This window comes from Aulonocara stuartgranti (genome assembly GCF_965226115.1).
Source record: "Aulonocara stuartgranti genome assembly, chromosome: 13".
Lineage (NCBI taxonomy): Eukaryota > Metazoa > Chordata > Actinopteri > Cichliformes > Cichlidae > Aulonocara > Aulonocara stuartgranti.
Genome location: NC_138949.1, coordinates 34,586,644 through 34,605,493, shown reverse-complemented (window position 1 = coordinate 34,605,493; position 18,850 = coordinate 34,586,644). Strand labels below are relative to the sequence as shown.

General features: G+C 47.0%; 1 protein-coding gene and 1 long non-coding RNA gene across 3 annotated transcripts in view; one reads left to right on the top strand and one right to left on the bottom strand.

Annotated features, from left to right (window-relative positions):
• cul9 (cullin 9) overlaps positions 1 to 18,850 on the bottom strand; it is a 36,433-nt gene that overhangs the window by 15,444 nt on the left and 2,139 nt on the right. For both annotated transcript variants that reach the window (XM_082556544.1, XM_082556545.1), the window contains exons 2-16: positions 18,149 to 18,844; positions 16,138 to 16,292; positions 15,436 to 16,041; positions 10,946 to 11,087; positions 10,684 to 10,874; positions 10,159 to 10,345; positions 9,862 to 10,074; positions 9,593 to 9,785; positions 9,187 to 9,388; positions 8,920 to 9,110; positions 8,649 to 8,845; positions 8,417 to 8,565; positions 8,251 to 8,339; positions 7,935 to 8,040; positions 7,637 to 7,864 (exon numbers count right to left, since the gene is read on the bottom strand). In XM_082556544.1, the coding sequence (XP_082412670.1) occupies positions 7,637 to 7,864; positions 7,935 to 8,040; positions 8,251 to 8,339; positions 8,417 to 8,565; positions 8,649 to 8,845; positions 8,920 to 9,110; positions 9,187 to 9,388; positions 9,593 to 9,785; positions 9,862 to 10,074; positions 10,159 to 10,345; positions 10,684 to 10,874; positions 10,946 to 11,087; positions 15,436 to 16,041; positions 16,138 to 16,292; positions 18,149 to 18,844 (3,545 nt within the window). The remainder of the gene's footprint in view (positions 1 to 7,636; positions 7,865 to 7,934; positions 8,041 to 8,250; positions 8,340 to 8,416; positions 8,566 to 8,648; positions 8,846 to 8,919; positions 9,111 to 9,186; positions 9,389 to 9,592; positions 9,786 to 9,861; positions 10,075 to 10,158; positions 10,346 to 10,683; positions 10,875 to 10,945; positions 11,088 to 15,435; positions 16,042 to 16,137; positions 16,293 to 18,148; positions 18,845 to 18,850) is intronic.
• On the top strand, positions 501 to 6,308 carry LOC309720036. The gene is made up of 2 exons (XR_014280397.1): positions 501 to 2,862; positions 3,244 to 6,308. It is a non-coding gene; the product is annotated as an uncharacterized lncRNA (long non-coding RNA).

Genomic DNA, 18,850 nt, shown 5'->3' with positions numbered 1-18,850 from the left:
TTTGATTTTGATGAAAAATCTCATGAGTTGAAGCAGTTAGAGTTCTGCTAAGAAGAATGAAGAAATGAAAGCAGTAAAGTCTGCTAAAGCAGTTAGAGTCTGCCAGGAAAAGTTTAAATACTGGGTTGAAGTCCCAAAGAAATTGAGTTAGAGTCTCAAGTAGTTTGGTAGGGAATTGGTTATTGTGTTGGTTAGAGTCCAAATTTGGTCATAAGAGTGGACCTGAGTGGTCATTTTGTGAGTTGGAGTCTCCATTGACCACTAGGTTGCACCTGCCTCAGTTATACACTTGTTTCGGGTGTTGATTGTTGTTTCAAAGTATTATAAATTATTCTAGAACGGCAGTTCGAGTCTGCTAGGAAGCGCAGAGCCCGGAGGTTACGCTCCCTCCTTGTCGTGGACGCGCGACATTGACCTCTCGGCGAAGAGGGTTAGTTCAGTGTGGTTTAACTGTGGGGTACAGGGCAGCCTGGAATTAAACTAGGAGTTAGAGTCTCCTTACCGTTTGAAACGGTATCTGCGCTTTTTTGGACAGGAGAAGTTGGTCTTCGGGCGTGTAACTTTAACTTAACACTTCGAGGTAAGCCTTGGCTGTGAAATGCCAAAAATAGAGCTTCAGGCAAAGTTTGGGTTGGTTGACGCTTTTAAATTGAGTTAGGGATTTTAGAAATGAGGCCAGAAACAGTTAAAGTCTTGATACTGGTTAATTGGTGGGCGGTTATTTTAAATTTGTCGAAATTGGTTAGGCGCTAAAGCTGACAGATCTGACAGTAGTTGTAAATATAAGACGTCGTTGTAATATAGAATAATAAAATTTGGTGTGAGAGATCTCTGTGTGTCGAGTCAGTAATGCACTGACTGCCTGCTGCTATTTTTGGAGGTGTGTGTGTGAGTGAAAATGCAAATGAGTAAGCAGTGAACTGTTTAAGCCACAGTTGGTTTTACAAATACTGCTGCAAACATTGTAGAGTGTGTTTAAAATGCCATTTATGTTTAGCAAAGGACTATAAATAAAGTTTTGAGTTGCCGTAGGGGATGCATAGTAACTGACTGAGTTTGGATGTAGATATATAAATAGATTGAGTGCACTGTATATACTTAAGACTAACACATCACTTTCAGTAGTAACTTTTCTCCAGCATTAGTTGCTGGTGGGTTTTATTTTTTCAATCTCTTGTGTGTGCGGTGAGAATTAATGGAGGTTTCAATTTTTTGTTTGTTTGTTTTTTACTTGCTCTTTTTGATTATGACAAGCATGTCTAAAATACTCTTAGGAAAGTGTGTTGAGTTATATTCCTTAACTCTAGTCACAGTTTAAGTGTGAATGCGGTGACTAGAAGCTTTGACATGATGAATGAAGGTGTGAGAGGTATTTCTTGGGTGATGTAAAGTAGGACGTTTTAAACTTTGAAAGTGTTTTTAATTTGAGAGAGGCATGAGTGATGTTATAAGAGTTTAGTTTATTTAAAAGGTGTGTGTGAGAGGATTATGAAATCATTGTGTGAATGATGCTACATTTTAGGTCAAAAGTTAGTAGAATTACAGAGGGTTTGTAGATTGTAAATACAAAATAAGTTTGATTAGCCTGGAGAAACAGCAAAGCAGCTTGAGCTGCTCTGAGCAGCTGCGTGCGGTGTGTGTGTAACAGGAAATGGTGTGGGTGACAGGAAGTTTGCATGCTCATATAAGGTGATGTGTGAACAGAGGAAGTCTGAGAGAGAAGTGTGTGCGTAGGCAAAATGCAGAGTGTGTGCGTGAAATAAGGGAGTATTGTTTTTACATCAAGGTTTAGTGGAACTAAAGTAGAACGTTACAAACAAACAGATAAATAAGGTAAAATGAAGAGAGAAAATAACTGACAATTACATTAATGAATAGAAAACACACATACACAAAGTGCCATATGTGAAATTATTCTAGGAAGGAGTCAGAATTGAGATAGCTTATTATAGAGATAGTTTAATATAAGATGCAATGAAGGAAGCAGCTTACATTCCTTTAATTCCCAGAGCCAGTGTGTTCCCTCCCCTGCCCACTTGGGCCCCGTATCAGGCGAGTATGGAAGGCTGGATAGCCCATGACGGGTAAGATCCCACCTCGAAACCCTGGGACAACCTAAGGCAGGCACAGTCACGATTACTCTCGGCTTCAGTAAGAAGACGGGTCCTGACGGGTAAGGCCGCTGGGCTAGGGTGGAGGTGGAAAGTGGCAAGTGGAGCCCTACCTTCTGGCTGAGGACAAGGAATGCTGCTATTTAAGGTAGGAAATCAGAATTTGGGTTAGTAAATTTGGGGAGGAGAAAATTGACTGTTTAAAGGCAAAATTATGAAGGAGTCTGACACACTGTAAAAGCACCATATGCAAATTCACACACACAAACAGGAAATGCATTAACCTTATAAAGACAAGACAAGCTCATGGAGTTTAATGCATAGACACTGATTAAACCTGGCTAAGAACACGAACATAGGCAATGAAGAACAGCTTGCTATTTTGTATGAATGATACAATGGTGTGAATGTTTAATAAAATACATTTGAGTTTGTAATTGAGGAATAGAAGAAGCCATATGACAAAGGGAGTTATGAAAACTAAAAAGGGATTAAAGTAGTTTTAAAAAAGAGTGACTTAGGAGTGCTCTCGTACTGAGTGATCAACACTAGTGATCACTGTTGGAAGAAATAAAATGTTTAATGAGTTGGGAATGTTTAAACATATGTTTCTGTTGTTACAGCTTCTTGAGAGATGATTCAGTATGCAAATTAGCTGGAGTGTGTGGTGACGAAAGGACTTCCTGAGTGTGTGTGTGACTGTGACTTTCAGGAAGAGGAAGCATAGCAGAGACGAGAAGTGCAGATTGGGGTAGGAAATTTATAGTTTAGTGATATGTTGTTGTAAGGGGGTTTATGCTGAATTGAAGTATGTTATAGAGCATAAGGGGGTGATTTTTGTGTGCAAATTGAGTGGGTTTAATGGGACTTTCGGTGTATTGAGGAGGTGAAATTATGTGGTGGCAAGACTTGTGTGTTTAAGGTTGTTGTGGTGATGGGTTGATTCGGTCAGGTAGGTTGTTGTTGTTATTTTTGTTTTTAAATAGAGGGAGTTTTAGGAAACATGGACATGTCTAAAAAATTGGGCCCATTATTTTGTAACAGTGCACTTAAAGAAAACCTGTCAGGTGATTTTGTTTTGTGTTTATGAGCTAACAATCAGCTCTATTGTTTCCATTTTTGTTTTAAGCAGGCCTGCAACAGTGAATAACGGCGCTGAAAGTTCTCGGGAAGAGCAAATATAAGGCGGCTTTCCAGATTACAATTGGCTGAGGAGAAAGCTACCTGGGGACTGATCAAGGTCGTAAGTCCCTGTAAAAAGGATTTTATGCGAGTCAATCCAGTCCAAAAGCATAAAGAAATATTTTCCTATGGAAAATAAAAAATGACTGAGCTCATTTTGCTGAGGGTGGAGTATCTGATCGTGCGGGAAGCTCCACTATCAGCAAATATATGGTGTGACTGCATGTGAGTGAATGTGTGAGTGAATGTGAGGGTGAATAAATGTGGACAAACAATTTGCTTTTACCAGAAAAATTTTTGTTTTGTTGACTGGGGTTAGATTATGGGATTATAGTATATTGTTGGGAGAATGCCAAATGCTAAAGGGGAAATATTTTTTGATGTAACTCAGTTACCATTAATTGTAGAAACACATGACTGATAACTGTTCGGTTTTAAGTTTATTTTTATGACATAGATTGGATCATGAGTGGGGAAAACTGAGCATTTTTAAGTTTTGTATAGTATCTTGACACATGAAATGTATCAAGATAAAGGGGGGTTTAGGGTTTAATAATTTAATTGTTTAATAATTTAGGATCATTTTAGGACCTTTTGGGTTTTTGATCATTTGGATATGGTAAAACTGAAACTGTTATTTTTAAGTTAAGGTTAAAGGATTAAAAGTGAACTTGTCACGGTTTGCGAGGCAAGCCGTGTGGAGTTGTAGAAAAGGACCCAAAAGGCGGCAGCTCTGGTGCAGGTGAATATTTATTTACAACGGTGGGCACAAAACAGCACTGGTGGAAAAACAAGAAACCGGAAACCTAAACTGGGTAAGCTAATAACACAAACCAGAAACGAGACGCAGGGAGACCGAGGGGAAACAACACAGACAAACCAGCAACTACCATAACAGAAGACACAACTTAAATACACCCAGAGCACGGGGAGAACACAGACATAACAGGCTGGGGGAAACATGGAATAAACACAAAGAGAGACGAGAGCTCATAAATACACAGAGGGGCACAAAGGGGTAAGAGTCACAAAGGAAAAAATACTTAGGGAACACCACAACAGGACACCTCAGAAAACCTGGCCTAAATAAGGAGCGAAAATACAAGGAACCAAGAATACTGGGCCAACATGGCCCAGGACCATGACAGAACTGAATCCTGTTTAGAAGATACAATGCCGGTTTTTCAAAGCTGTGAATAATTCTTAGAGGGAAAATTAGTGAGGGTTGAAGGGGTAGAACAGCTTTGATTTCTTTTTGATTTCTAGAAGTAGTGGTTATAATGTAGGCTTACACATACAGATATTATATAGGAGGTATTTTTAGGATAAAAGGGGGAGCTTATAAATAGAAATGATTTTTATACATATTGCATTTTGTGCTTTTAAAGGAGTTGGGGCTCAAATTTGTCTCTGGAGGGTCACGAGCCTTTGGCTAGCGCTATGATTAGCCAATCTACTGTGAGGATAATATGAGTTCATGAAGGATTGCACACGCTTACAGACACAGAGTTAAGAAACACACATGACAGTATTGATTCCAGGCAAAAGGCCTTAAATTCATTTAGCTTTTAACTGAACTTAAAGAAGGACCAAAGAGGAAGGAAAGCATATATTTTGGTTAAGTCTGATAAACTAGAATTAGGAGGTATTGTTACATTAAAGGGAGCAAAATGAAATAAAAAGGCTATACCAAAACAGGTGATAACATAGGAAATGTGAGGTTTTAAAATGAAGTTAGTGTTAACACATAGGAGTTGTTTCAAGGCAGCATTTAGCTATGATGAAATGTATACAGGAGTAATTGCTTATATGCTTAAACTTAATTGATTAAAGTGGTTGTTTTCTTTTGGAGTAGATTAACTTGCAGCAGCGACAACTTGTGCACAGGAGGTTGATGATCAGATAAGGGAAAATAGAGCGAGCAATCGGACGTGAAAGCAGGGCTTAAAGAGTTCTAAAGGGATGAGTAACGTTGAAGAGTATACATAAATACAAGTCAATAAGTTAAGAAGATAATTAGGATCAGGCTTTTGATTAAAGAGTCCCAGATAGGATAAGTTAGGGAGATGCAAGAAAAGGTGTTTTGTTTCCTTTGCAGAAGATCTCGGCGACCACAGGAGGGGCGAGGATCCTGGAGATCTCGAGGTTCGAGACCACCAGAGAGGGGTCTGCGTGAGGACACAATGTATTGTGACCTCTGGTGTTCCAGAGGTCAAAAGGGGGAGTGTCGAGGAGGGAAATTATTTTACTGCTATTGTCAAATAATTGTCATTGCATTAATAATATAATCTGCAGCATGGATATTGCATTCCAAGGTTTAAACAGTGTCTCTTTTAGAAAGACTGAGTTGCAGGCTGACAGGAAGTTGTATGCAGAAAGAAGCAGGAAGTTATTTTGAGCCGCAGGCTAAGACGAGGCTTTAACAATGTAACAGATAGCTTTATCATTTTATATTAAGGTTTTAGTAGAGGTTCTTGATTAAAACATTTATTTAGTAGAAGACATACACATAGTCTCAGTGAGCTTCTGGTCTGGTAAAAGGTCAGAAGTGCAACAGGTGAATTGAGAAAGAGCATTTGAGGACGAGACACAGACAGTAGGTGAAGAGGTGACACAAAGAGCATGTGAGGTCAACACACACACACACACACACTTTAAATTAGATTTATTTAGAGGAGAGGTTAGTTATGTTTGGCTGTAACTGCAAAATGGTCTCGGTAAAAGAGGAACCGTTCCTTGTTGTCTCGGCAAGAAAGAGGAACAATTCATTTTAAGATAAGAACGGAAAGTACCAAGCCATGAAAATAGAAGATGATTTTCTAGGGGAAAAGTCATGAGGATGTTGATCTGATCTATGTATAAAATGTGTCTGTGACGTATGAAGGGGCGTCAGTAAACAAACCCTGATGCTATAAAATATCTGTTCATGCTTTGATTAAGTCGAAGACTACTTCCTGTCTGCGTACAGAGTTGTCTTCCCACACGTGTGTTCATTAAAATCATCGTTTGACTTCACCCGGCCGGATCGGTGTGGTTATTCTTCGATCACCTCTTGTACCCTTCCTCAATATTGAATCTTAACACTATCAATACACCATAGAAACACAAGACAAGCAACAGGGGCGGGTAAAGGGTAAGAGAGAGCCGGTGTAGGCAGCGCATCCGGTCCTGCAGCATGTCTGCGCTGGTCCAGTCGACCGCCATCTTCCCTGGTAGGAGACAAGCATCGAAGGCGTTTGGAAAAGGAGGGGAGATGAGTGTGTGCTTATCAGTGTGTGTGTGTCCAGAGTTCAGCTGAGACAGTGTCCTTCAACACAGCTCAGAACAGCGAACAGCTCATATGAATTTCAAAGCAGTTCTACAGTCCGACACTGGTCTCTCTATCTCCCGTTGGAGCGCCGCGAGCTTTCTATGATGGTATCCAAACTTACGTTCTGTGATGTTGTCGTTGTTTTTGCTCAAAGAGCAGGTTCTGAGAACTCACGACCGCAGTGCACTTCCCCAAGATGTGATCGATCGCTCAAAGGTGTTGTTCGAGCGAGCCCCTCCAGATGTAATCCAGTTTTCCACTCAGAGGTCTTATTCTGAGTGGAAAACTGGATTACATCTGGATTACATCAAACTCGTGGTTCTACAGTCCGACACTGGTCTCTCTATCTCCCGTTGGAGCGCCGCGAGCTTCGCCATACTTGCGTTCTGTGATGTTGTCATTTCTTGTGCTCAAGGAGCCGATTCTGAGAACTCACGGCAGTGAGCCTCCCCGAGATGTCATCCAGTCTGCGCTCAGAGATCTTATTCTGAGTGTTCACGGCAGCCGTAAGCTCCAAGATCTTCTCCGTGCTGACTCAATGAGCCCATTTTGAGAAACTCACGCCTCTCCCATCATTTCAATCCCAGCGGGCAGCCTTGTGGGGGTTTGAACAGCCGGTTCCGCTTCCTTAATTCTCCGATAAGTCAGGGCCAAGCCAGCTCCGATCAGCCAGAAACCTGTTACCATGGTTCCGAATAGGTAGATATCTTCAGCACTCAGGCTCACCCGAGCCCAGACTTCACGTTGAGAAGGGGTGTCAATTGCATTCAGAGACAGTTGATCCAAGCCATAATTCTTCTTTTAGGTTTTAGAGAACAGACTGTGAGAGTGTTCCAGGGAAAAGTAACACAAAAAACACGAGACTAGACAAGGACACAAGAGGCTAAGCAGGGAAGCTAAGGGAGAGGAGGAGGAGAAAAGTGCGACCGCCTTCGCTGAGAGCCAAAGACGAATGTTTGCGTTTGAATCTTTACGTTTGCTTTCAACCGAGCGAGGGTCGTCTCCAGGTGACAGAAGCCCCACCCCCGTGTACCTGGATGCATCCTGCAAGGACGCTGGTGGTCATCTTCTTGTAGAGGCTGGCGTACTTCTCGCAGTCGGTGATGAGGTCTCGGAGCTCGGTGACCAGCAGCAGGTTGGTGCTGTGCTTGTCCAGCGCCTTCACCAGCGCCTCCTTGGTCCCCAGGCGGCACATGACCACGGCGTAGTCTTTGTTCAGAGACGCCAGCCGGTACAGGAAGCGGATGAAGAGCTGCACCACCTGCGGGAGGAAGCGGGAGGTTAGCGGATGTTGGCAGCTTTACCTGTGAGCGCGCTTGGAGCTAGCTGACCTCTCTGTCATTGATGAAGGCCGTCATGGAGGACAGGCAGGGCTCGATGCTCTCGTGCCACGGTAGCACGTCCTCCTGGTAGTTGTCCAGGAACTTGTTCAGGATCCTGCGGGAGCGTAAAGAGCCAATCAGACAAGAGCATCCTCATCAATATTAAACATATTACATCCACTCAGGAAGAAGCTGCACAACGTGACTGAGCTATAAACGTGTGGCGGCGGTGGGAGTGCACACCCCTTTACCAGCACCTGTTGCACCTGAACGCAGCATTTTGATCACTCATCATCAAGGTGAGCAGGGTCAGAGGTCAGCATACCTGAGGATGGACAGCTGGACGGCCCGATCGCCTCGGTGCTGCTCAATCAGACGGACCAGGTCCTGGTAGGTGTCCCGACTGTGAGTCACCTGCACGGAGACGAGACCCGGGGTTAGAAAACACACCTGCGGCGCGTGCACGTGTGCTCATGCGTGCGTCACATCACCTGGCTGCGCTCCTCCTCCAGCTGTGAGGCGTCGTCACACAGCAGCTGCTCCAGCGTCTGGATCACCTCCTTGGTGGCCGTCATCTCCTTCAGACTGACGACCAGCATCTGCAGCTCCGTGTCCTTGAAGTCGAGCTGCTCGCGGCTCTCTGAGCGCGCAGGTTAACGAGCACGAGTTAAAATTAGCACAAATCTGAATGGACTTTGGCGGGAGTGATCAAAGCGTGCGTACCTTTGCTTTCCAGCTTGTGCACCATGGAGATGTGGTTGAGCGCAATGATGGCGAGCATGGTCTCGGCGCGGGACAGACTCAGACACTTCTTCAGGACGCTGGTGACGTCGCAGGCGACCAGCTGCTCCGCGAGGCTCTTGTGGTTGGAGATGAGCATGATGATGACGAGTAGCCCGTTCCTCACAGACGGCACGCAGCTGCACAAAGAAGGCAGTGTCAGAGCGGCGAGCACACGGCGTTAACTGTACTCGCCGAGCCAAAAGTCACTCACCCTTTTGTGGTCAGCATGAGGTCGATGGCGGCCGGAATGGCGTCCAGCAGGCCTCTGGAGCCCTCGGGCGTGGCCGAGCCGATGCTGGCAAAGATCTCCAGCATCATCTGGGTGCCTGACTCTGAGAGCGGCGGGCTGCTGCCTACGCTGCGCAGGTCATGTTTACTGGCGCCCGTGATGACCTTCAGAGTCTGAGAGGGGGAGGAGCCAGTCAGGAATCATTTCACAGCAAAGCGGCAGATGAGCAATGACCAGACGTTTTCTCACCGCCAGCGCCAGCTGCTGCACATGCACCACGCCCGAGAACTCCTGCATGCAGGACAGGATGGCTTTGACCCCACCCTCGGTGGCGAAGGAGACCCTCCACTCATACTTGAGCATGAGGAGGTGGGTCAATCGGAGCGTGCTGACGACCACATCTTTGGAGGCGGAGCCGAGCAGCTCCACCAGCAGCTTCAGCACTTTGTCCCTATGAGAGTAACACGCCGTCACCTTCTACTTCCTGCCAAACACTATCACAACCGGCGCCCGCCAGCGCAGCAGGTCAAGTTTTTATGGTAACGCCACAAAGAAATGAGGTAATCTGACCGCGTTTGTGACGAGACTCCGCCCACATACCGAGGGTGAAGGTTAACATCGGGACGACACAGGAAACCGCTTGGCGGTGTCTCACCGTACAGTCTGGGCCGAGTCACTCCTCGTGGCGTTCTTCTCCTGCGTCCCCTCCACCAGCCGGGTGAGGAAGAGGACGGCGGCGAGCTGCTGGGTGTGGTCTGAGCCCGACCCGCCCTTCTTCAGGACGTCCACCACCTCCCCCAGCTTCTCCAGCACAGTCTTCTTGCCTTGCACCCGTGGGTTGTTAAACACTGCAGGAAGAGAACACAGGTGAGTAACAGCTCGCTCCGATACCTGAACCAAGTCTGGAACAGGCCCCGCCCCCACCTTTCATCTTGTCCTCCAGGTCGTCGGGGTATTTGCTGACGTCCTCTGTGGGTAGGTCACTCTCCGTCTCCGAGTTGCAGCAGCCAGAATCCACAGGAAGCTCTTTCTTGGCCTTTTTGGAGACGGAGCCCATCGCTGAGGACGAGGAGGTCGAGGCAGACGAGAAGCCCTGCCCTCCTCCGCCACCTCCACCCAGCCCGGACGAGCTTTCAGCTGCAGAGACGCACAAACGAGCACAGTGAGACAAGGGTGTGTCGAGGACGCGCCTTACGAGAGGCGTGTTGTTTGTTTTCTTACCCAGCAGCTCTTCGTCCTCTAGGCTGGCTCCGCCTCTCTTCAGGTAATGTTTGGTGAAGGCGTGGGAGCACAGCAGGTCGCCGAGGCACGACGACGGCAGCTTCTGCTTCAGGTAGTGCAGCAGCTTCTTGGCCACGTCTCCGGGCACCGACAGGCCGATGAGAGACGAGTCGTCCAGCTCCGCCTCCTGAGGACAGACGTGGTGACAATCAGGCTTTTCAAACCACAAACCCGGATCACATTTCACCGCAGACAAGCCAGGCGGCCGCCATCCCGCCCTCAGGCTCAGGTTGTACCATGTGACTGGGAGGCGCCCTCGCTCACCGTCGCTGCGATAAACTCTGCAGACTGATTTTTATTTTCAGAGAAAGTTTCAGCTTCTCGCGCAGCGACTCTTATCAAAGGACATCAGGTGATTTAGTGACACTCTTACGTCACAGGCAGCTGACGGTCAGATCCTCTCACCGCAATGATCCGCCTCCCCGCGCTCTGACTTTAAACCTCAAAGACGAAGGGGTCTCCTACCTGGTCGTCGAGGCTCTGCAGCAGGACGCCGTTGACCTCCTGCTGCTGCTTCGGCTCCAGTTTCTTGATGAAGAAGAGGATCTCCCACCACTCGGCTCTGCTCAGAGTGACCGGCTCCGTGTTCAGACCCTCGGACAGGTAGGGTAGAGAGTAGAGACCGCCGGGAGGCTTCGAGAAGAAGGTCTGGCTCACTGAGAGAAGAAGAGACGTGCTCAGACTGCGGAGGAAAGCAAAGGAGCAGCGGACGGTGCTCGGCTCTTACCTGCTGAGAGTTTGAGCGTCTCTGTCAGCGAGGAGGCCTTCTCCTGTGTCTCCTTCTCAGCCTGACTGCTGCTGCCACTCCCCAGGATCTCCACCATGTGCCAGTGGACCCAGTAAGTCCTGGACAGGGAGTTCCAGTACACCTGAACACAGCAGAGAGCGGGTCAGAAGCAGGCTCAGGTTCACGCTGATCCGAGTGCAGTTTCTAACTCAAAAATAAGAGCACGAAATGTGGATGCAGCTCCGTGTACTCAGAGTGCTTTTATTCTGAAAGTATTCACAGCATTAAGCAAGCAAGCAATTTATTTATATAGCACTTTCAGATCAGCTGAACACTTGACATGCCAAACATGATACATTGAACATGTTAAAGAATAAGAAAAATAATAAAAATTAAAAAAATTAAAATGACATTTAAAACAATAAAATCAGGGTCAGACTGTGTCATAAGCCAAGGAGTAAAAATGGGTTTTAAGATGCGTTTTAAAAGTGGACAGTGAGGGGGCCTCTCTAATGTGCTGGGGCAGAGAAGGCCCCGCCCCCTCTGAGCTTCCTCTTGGACCTGGGTACCTCCAGGAGCAGCTTGTCAGCTGACCTGAGAGACCTGGGGGTGAGTAAGGATGCAGAAGCTCAGAGAGGTAAGTTGGGGCAAGACCGTTTAAGCATTTAAAAACAAACATGAGAATTTTAAAATGAACTCTAAGATATACAGGCAGCCAATGGAGTGAGGCGATGATGGGAGTTATGTGCTCTCTTGTACGAGTTCTGGTTAAAAGTCATGCAGCAGCATTTTGGACCAGCTGCAGACGAGAGAGAAGACGCTGACTAACTCCACAATACAGCACATTACAGTAATCCAAACGAGATGGAATAAAAGCATGGATTACTGTTTCAAAATGCGGCCTGGATAAAACAGGTCTTATCTTTGCCAAACGCCTTAAATAATAAAAACTGGACTTGACAGTAGCCCTAATTTGACTGTCTAATTTAAAATCACTGTCCATCTTAAAACCCAGGTTAGTAACAACAGGTTTAAAATACTCTGCCAGGGGTCTCAAATCAATAGACGAGGGTTCACAAGGTCCACTGAGACCAAACAGAATCACCTCAGTTTTGCTTGAATTACATCTTAGAAAGTTTAGGGACATCCAAGATTTAATGTCTTCTAGAGATGCTAGAAGTGGCTTAATAGCAGTGGAAGGATATTCCATGCCTTCTGAGGATGGTTCCCAGGGGCTGTAAATATAATGAAAAAAAGCAGAGGTCCTAAAATTGAGCCCTGCGGGACCCCCAGACTGAAAGGCGGCAGAGGAGGACTCATACCCTGAAAGGTTAACACTAAAAGTTCTGTCAGAAAGATAAGACCTAAACCATTTCAAGGCAGTACCACGAATGCCTGCAAGATGGTGCAAGCGAGACAGTAAAATGCTACAGTGGTCTACAGTGTCAAAGGCAGCTGTTAGGTCAAGAAAGACAAGAACAACATGATTACCAGAGTCACAGGAAAGGAGGATATCATTAAAATCCTTTAAGAGTGCTGACTCCGTGCTATGAACGTTTTTAAAACCTGATTGGAAGACCTCTAGGACACCATTCTCCTTTAAAAAAAAAAATCCATCAATTGGCAATGTACAATTTTTAGACATAAAGGACAACTTAGAGAGAGGCCTGTAGTTAGCCAACACAGTGTGGTCCAGGACAGGTTTCTTAAGCAAGGGTTGTACTATTTATTTATTTATTTATTTATTTTCCGCCTTCGTTGTATATTGGTTTCTCTTCTTCTTACTTTAGCACCTTTGTGGTTCAGCTACCCAATTTCGCTGTGCAAGAAATTGCACAATGACAATAAAAAGCTCTACGTCTACTGCTGCATGCTTTAAATTAGCAGGGACTACACCAGATATTAAACTGCTGTTCATAACAGTAAGAACAGCCTGGCCTATGCTAGGAAAATCTCCTTAAAAAATTGTGGTGGGACAGGATCATTTGGGGAACCAGTGGGCCTCAGGTGGCCGACCACATCCTCTAAATAAGAAAGAGTCACAGGCTCAAACTGGTTAAAAACAGCAGAGCAAGGGATCGAGACAGAGGGGTCGGACTCAAACCAAGCACACCATTGTTTTTCTTGTGACATTACCAATAAGTTTGATGTGTCACATGACCCTCTTCCTATTGGAAAAACAAAAGTTATCCAAGATGGCCGACTTCTAAATGGCCACCATGGTCACCGCTAGGGCTGCACGATTAATCGTTAGAAAATCGCGATCTCGATTCATACTTATGTGCGATCTCATTTCCAAATGACAACGATTAAAAAAAAAAAAAAAAGAAAAAGACGACGATTGTACCGCATTTTGATCCGGGACGTACTCTGCATGAAAACAAGCGCTCACTCTTCCTGCTCAACAAATGACAAGGGCGGAGCCTTATACCACGTGATACAGAAGCTGTGCTGTGTGATGCTAAAATTAGCAGGAAAAAAACAACGGAGAGCACGTCAGGGATGTCGAGAAAGTGACAGGAGAAAATCCGTCCCGGTCAACCACCCAAACATCAATAACGGGAACCTTATACAGCGCTTCCCTTTACCCGTCGAACTCAAAGAAATTACGGAGGCTATCACTTATCACCTGACCAAAGATATGGCTCCCATCAACACTGTGCAAAACGAGGGATTTAGGAAAATGATCAACACCCTAGACTAGGGGTGGGTTTTTATAATCGATTTATCGATTAAAATCGATTCTGGCTTGGATAACTTAAAATTGATTCATTAAAATCCTGAATCGATTTTTTAATATAAATTTATTTTGCCCAAAATGCCAGAATTTCTGGTGAAATCTCACAAAATTTCAACAACCACCAAACAGCTAAGACAGTAAATGAGAGCAGGAACACGGATTCTGCACAAAGACAAAACCCGTGGATCAGAATCAGTTAGATGTCGCCTTTCTCACAGTCGGGGCTGGAAGCCGACAGCTCGCTGATTCTGATCTGGGCCTGGTGGCGCCAGTGTCCGGCAGCCTCACCTCTGTCAGTGCGCCCCAGGGTGGCTATGGCTACAATGTAGCTGCCATCACCAGTGTGTGAATGGGTGGATGACTGGATATGTAAAGCGCTTTGGGGTCCTTAGGGACTAGAAAAGCGCTATATAAATACAGGCCATCTGTCGGTGGGTCGGCGCTTTGTGTTCACGCCCTTTATGCGCTGATTCTAAAGCTGTTAGTTTTATCTCTCTCCAAACAATATTGACCGAACCAGCAGCAAAAGAAGATCCAAACTACGCTTCACATAAACATCGTCATGTATTCACTCTGACTTTTGCTGTTTTGCTTCGACCACGATGCACAGCTCTCTCTCTCTCTGTACTTCAACTTCAAGAACAGTTTCCCGTCTAAAAATCTGTTTTCTTCATTATTCGCTTGCTTGTTATGCACAAGACTACGTTGTATACAGCGCTGTCGGCCGACGTTTTTTTTTTCCGTTTTATATACTTCCAAAAAGAAAACCTCATTTCTGCTGTTCAATACTGAACAAATTTAAACTTTTTAAAATTATGCAAAATGCAAAACGCTTAGCCGTGTCTCTAATAAAACCGCTGTAACGTCAGAGGTAATGTTCATTAATTAATGGTTTTCTTTTGTTTTTGATGTACTGCAGAATATTTTTATAAAATCCCAGGCCAGGAAAATCACCTCCATGTTTTTCTGTGTTTTATCTTCAGCTACTTTGACACAAAGGCCTCTGCTGTGATGCTCACACCTTGGATAAAGTCTTGCGTGTGTCAGCTTCCTTTTTATAGATACAAAAATATGTAAATGTACTGATCTGAATTATATCTCTGACTGTCAAAATTTCCCAGATTTAAATCGAATCGAATTAAATCGAATCGTGGAACAAATCGATTCGGGACCTTGTGAATCGGCATTGAATCGATTCTAGAAATCAGTGACGATACCCAGCCCTACCCTAGACAAACGCTACACAGTGCCGTCCCGCAACTATTTGTCTATCGTTGCACTACCTGCTCTATACACGCAGCGTCGAGCAACGGTGGAGACGGAATTTCAAGCAGTACAACATTTTGCGGCAACAACAAAACGTGAGACATTTGTTGTTTTTATGTTTATTTATTGTTTTCATGTTCAGTCTCAACTGTTACGAAGTTGATGTGCAGTTAATAAGTGCGATAAATATTTATACTGGAAAAGAAAATCGTGAGAGAATCGTGATCTCAATTCTAAGCCAAAAAAATCGTGATTCTCATTTTATGCAAAATCGTGCAGCCCTAGTCACCGCCCATCTTGAGGAGTTTGCCCCCTCACATATACTAATGTGCCACAAACAGGACTTTAATATCGCCAACCATTCCCGTGTTATTACGCTGTATCCATAGAAATGGCCCACCCTGTACACTGACAGCCAAATCTTCCTCTACACCTGGATGAAGCCCCACCCCCTACTTCAGCCGACCTATACGGGTTTCCTCACCTGTACAGGTGGCGAGCCGTCGTTGCTGTAGCGAAACTCTCCTTCGTCGCCGGCGCTCACCTCCTCGTAGTCCTCCAGCATGCGGACCATCATGCCGCTCTTCAGGTTGTCCTGGACGTACTCCACGTAGGCGGAGCGGCAGGTGAAGTCCGAGCGCGTTTTGAAACCATTTGCTTTCTTCTTTGGTGGTGTGGCGGCGGGGGCTGCGCCACCGGAGCTGGTGGTTAGAGTGACAGGGGAGGCGCAGAATCGAGGCTGAAAAATGGACCTGAGGACAGGGCGGGAAGCCTCCTCCCCTTGATCCTCCCCGCTAACCACAACTCCTGTGAGGTGGGCAGAGCCATCAAGCGGTTGGCGGTTACGGTCCCAGCCCATCACTCGGACCAGCTCCGAGATCAGGTTGGCCATGGCCATGGTGAAGTCAAACTCCCGCTGGACACGGAGCTGCTCCGTCTGGTGGGCGGAGCTGCTGGAGGAAGAGGCAGGAGAAGGGCAAGTGTCCAGCTTTTCAGAGCCTGACTCCGCCCCCGCCGTGTTGAGCTTGTCCATCAGAGACGTGACGCACAGGTAACGCTTCACCAGGGAGAAGAGCAGCTTCCCGGGAATCTGAACACACAGTCAAGCAGGTTTACTGCAGCGACGCCCCCTGCTGGGCGGAGCCACAGAGGCGCACCTCTGACAACATAAAGAAATTAGTCTTACCTGCGGCAGGTGAATGCCCTCGAAGGAGATGCCGTGCTCCTCGGACGACGTGGTCTCGGCGAACAGCTCCAGCAGCGTGTAGCGGTTATCGAAGTCCATGTGTTGCTCGATGCCGTCCTGCTGGCTCAGAGACAGCAGCACGTACGCCCGGCTGCCTGCGGGCGACACGGCGGGACACGCCCTCAGCGCCTGACACTACTCAATAACAGATCAATAGTCATTCCAGGAGGCATTGGCCCATACGCACACATTTATACTTTAAACCACTTACACTGTCAGCAGGGGGAGGAGCCAGGAGGGTGGAGGCAGTGTTTAACAGGGGCTTAAAACATCTGATCAACTTATTAACTGATTTTTTCAGACCGTGTCAGAGTAAACGCGGCATCAGGCTTGACCCGCGTTAGCGCTCAAAGCTCTCAGCTCTGAGGTGAAGACGAACGAATGAGGCGGAGCTTTAAGAGACGTCGAGCAGCTGAACACAGAATAAGCCTGAAAGAATCAAAGCTTTAGACAGATGTGGACCAGAGTCCATTCATAAAAACGCTCATTTTAGCCCGAGTGTGGAGCTGCTGCTGATTGGCTGCCTGCACCGACGAGTGCGTTTCTGGACCCTGACCGTAACAAGTGACAGGACGCACACTTCAACGTGGCGGATGTAGACAGAGATAAAATAGTTTGTCAAAAGCTCCAGTGACTGCTCGGCTTCACGCTGCTGCGATTACCATCAGTGATTAGAAGATTACTGAGAGAGCACGATCACAGCTTATTGATTATTAATCATCAGCACCGTTCTATCAGAGTACTGATCATGTGACAGGCGTTGATGTCATCGACTGTTTCAGAGGGAGCAGGGTACGCCAGGACTCCCTCCTCCATCAGTACGGGAGTTCAGAGATTCTCAGAACATGAAAACTTTCTTCTTCTGCTCCGACTCCAGCTCTGACGTGGAGAGACGTGAGGAGCAGTGTTGCTTCTCCAAGCAGGAATCAAACTGCTCCACGCCTTTGTGGCGTGTAAACATGGCTGCTATCCCTGCCTGAGGCCTGTTTAAAGGTTTGAGTCATCACCCCTCGACGCTCAGGCGGCTTCTCCAAAGTCCAGATCTAAATCTTAAGGCGACCACAATCTCGGCGTCTTAACGTCAGCTTCACGCTTCTGTCTTTGATCATTCTGCTAACCTCGGCCTGCACGCCTCAAACGGCCGGCCGCGGTGACACAGTACTCTGAACTTCCTACCCAGTTTTTTCTCGAGTCAGCTGAACATTTCTGTTGCCACGGTGACGTGATGTCAGGCTGTCTGAGGGTTCACAAACTAAAAACTTTAGTCCCAACATCATGACCGCCTCTGATTGGACATTCTCCCCGCTGGAAAACGCTTCTTCTCCCGATTCACGATCTCGGCAGCTCGATCTTTGTCGCGGTTTCCTGCTGAACGTTCTCACACGCTGACCAATCAGCAACACCTAAACACTGATGCAGCACTGGAGCACGCCGCCGACCTCGCCGAGCTCTTGTCGTGTATCTGACACCAAACCCACTGAAAAACATCCCTCTGCTCCGATTGGTCAGCTGGTCAAAGTTTTACATTTTACGCCACATTTTAGAGCAAGTTGGGAGGAGGAGGCGGCGTAGCCTTGGCCTATCAGCTGATCGTACTCAGCACAAACAGCTGTGACGCAGAGCGCACAGACGTCATTACTCTGATCGCTCCTCACGCTTCACTTCCCATTTCATTCATCACTTAAACTCCAGAGCGCCGCCCCAAACCTTAAAACACAACTGACCGTCACACAGACAGAAGACCCAGTCGGTCCTTTTTTAATATTCTGATGATTTTATCTCCCACAGCAGCTCCAGCTGTTAATTCTGTCCAACTACCGCTGAGACTGTAAAAGAATACCAGCGCCTAATCCACCTGAGGACTCTGAAACAAGCCTGCAGTATCCTCACAGCCCACCGGGGGGGAACTAAACCCTGTGTCCGATCACAGCGCTGTTTAAAGACTGCTTACCTGCGTCATGCGAGGCAAGCGCGCGCAGCATCTTCCCGGCGCTTCGCCTCGTCTGAGTCTCCTTGTTGCACAGCAGCTCCATCAGCAGGTTGAGCGCGCCCGTCTCCTTAAAGACACCGACAAGCGAGCCAATGCTGGCGTAGGCGCTCAACACGTGGATGGTGTGCATGATGTTGATGGAGAAGTCGCTCTTCTTGGCCATCTGCTTCCGGGCTCGGCACACCAGGTTCTTCACGTCTTCCTTCATGTCCGACAGCTCCACCTCGTCAAAAGTGACGTCGGACGGGAACTCTGTGCCGCTTGAAATGCCCGAGTCGGAAGCCTCGCCGCCACGCTGCTTCTCCTGCTGCAGGGGACGCTGGGAGTCCATCTTCCTCTTGCCCAGCAGTGTGGGACAGTTGGCGTACACGTCCTCTGTCGACATCCACATCAGGATGTTTTCCGGTTTGGTTTCTCCAGACACGGCGCTCACGGACCCGCCCACTCCGGAGCTGACGCCGACCGTCCCGCCCGCTTCGCTGGCACCGCCTCCAGAGGTGGAGCCATCGTCGATGGCGACGAGGCACCAGCGAATCAGGTATTCCGTCTGCCCGTCGTGGGTGCGTCGCTGGCGAATCAGCTCCTCGGGATACGCCTGCAGTTTCGGGCCGAGCTGGACCAGCAGGTTCCCATTGCGGCGTTCGCCAACCATGGTCACTGATG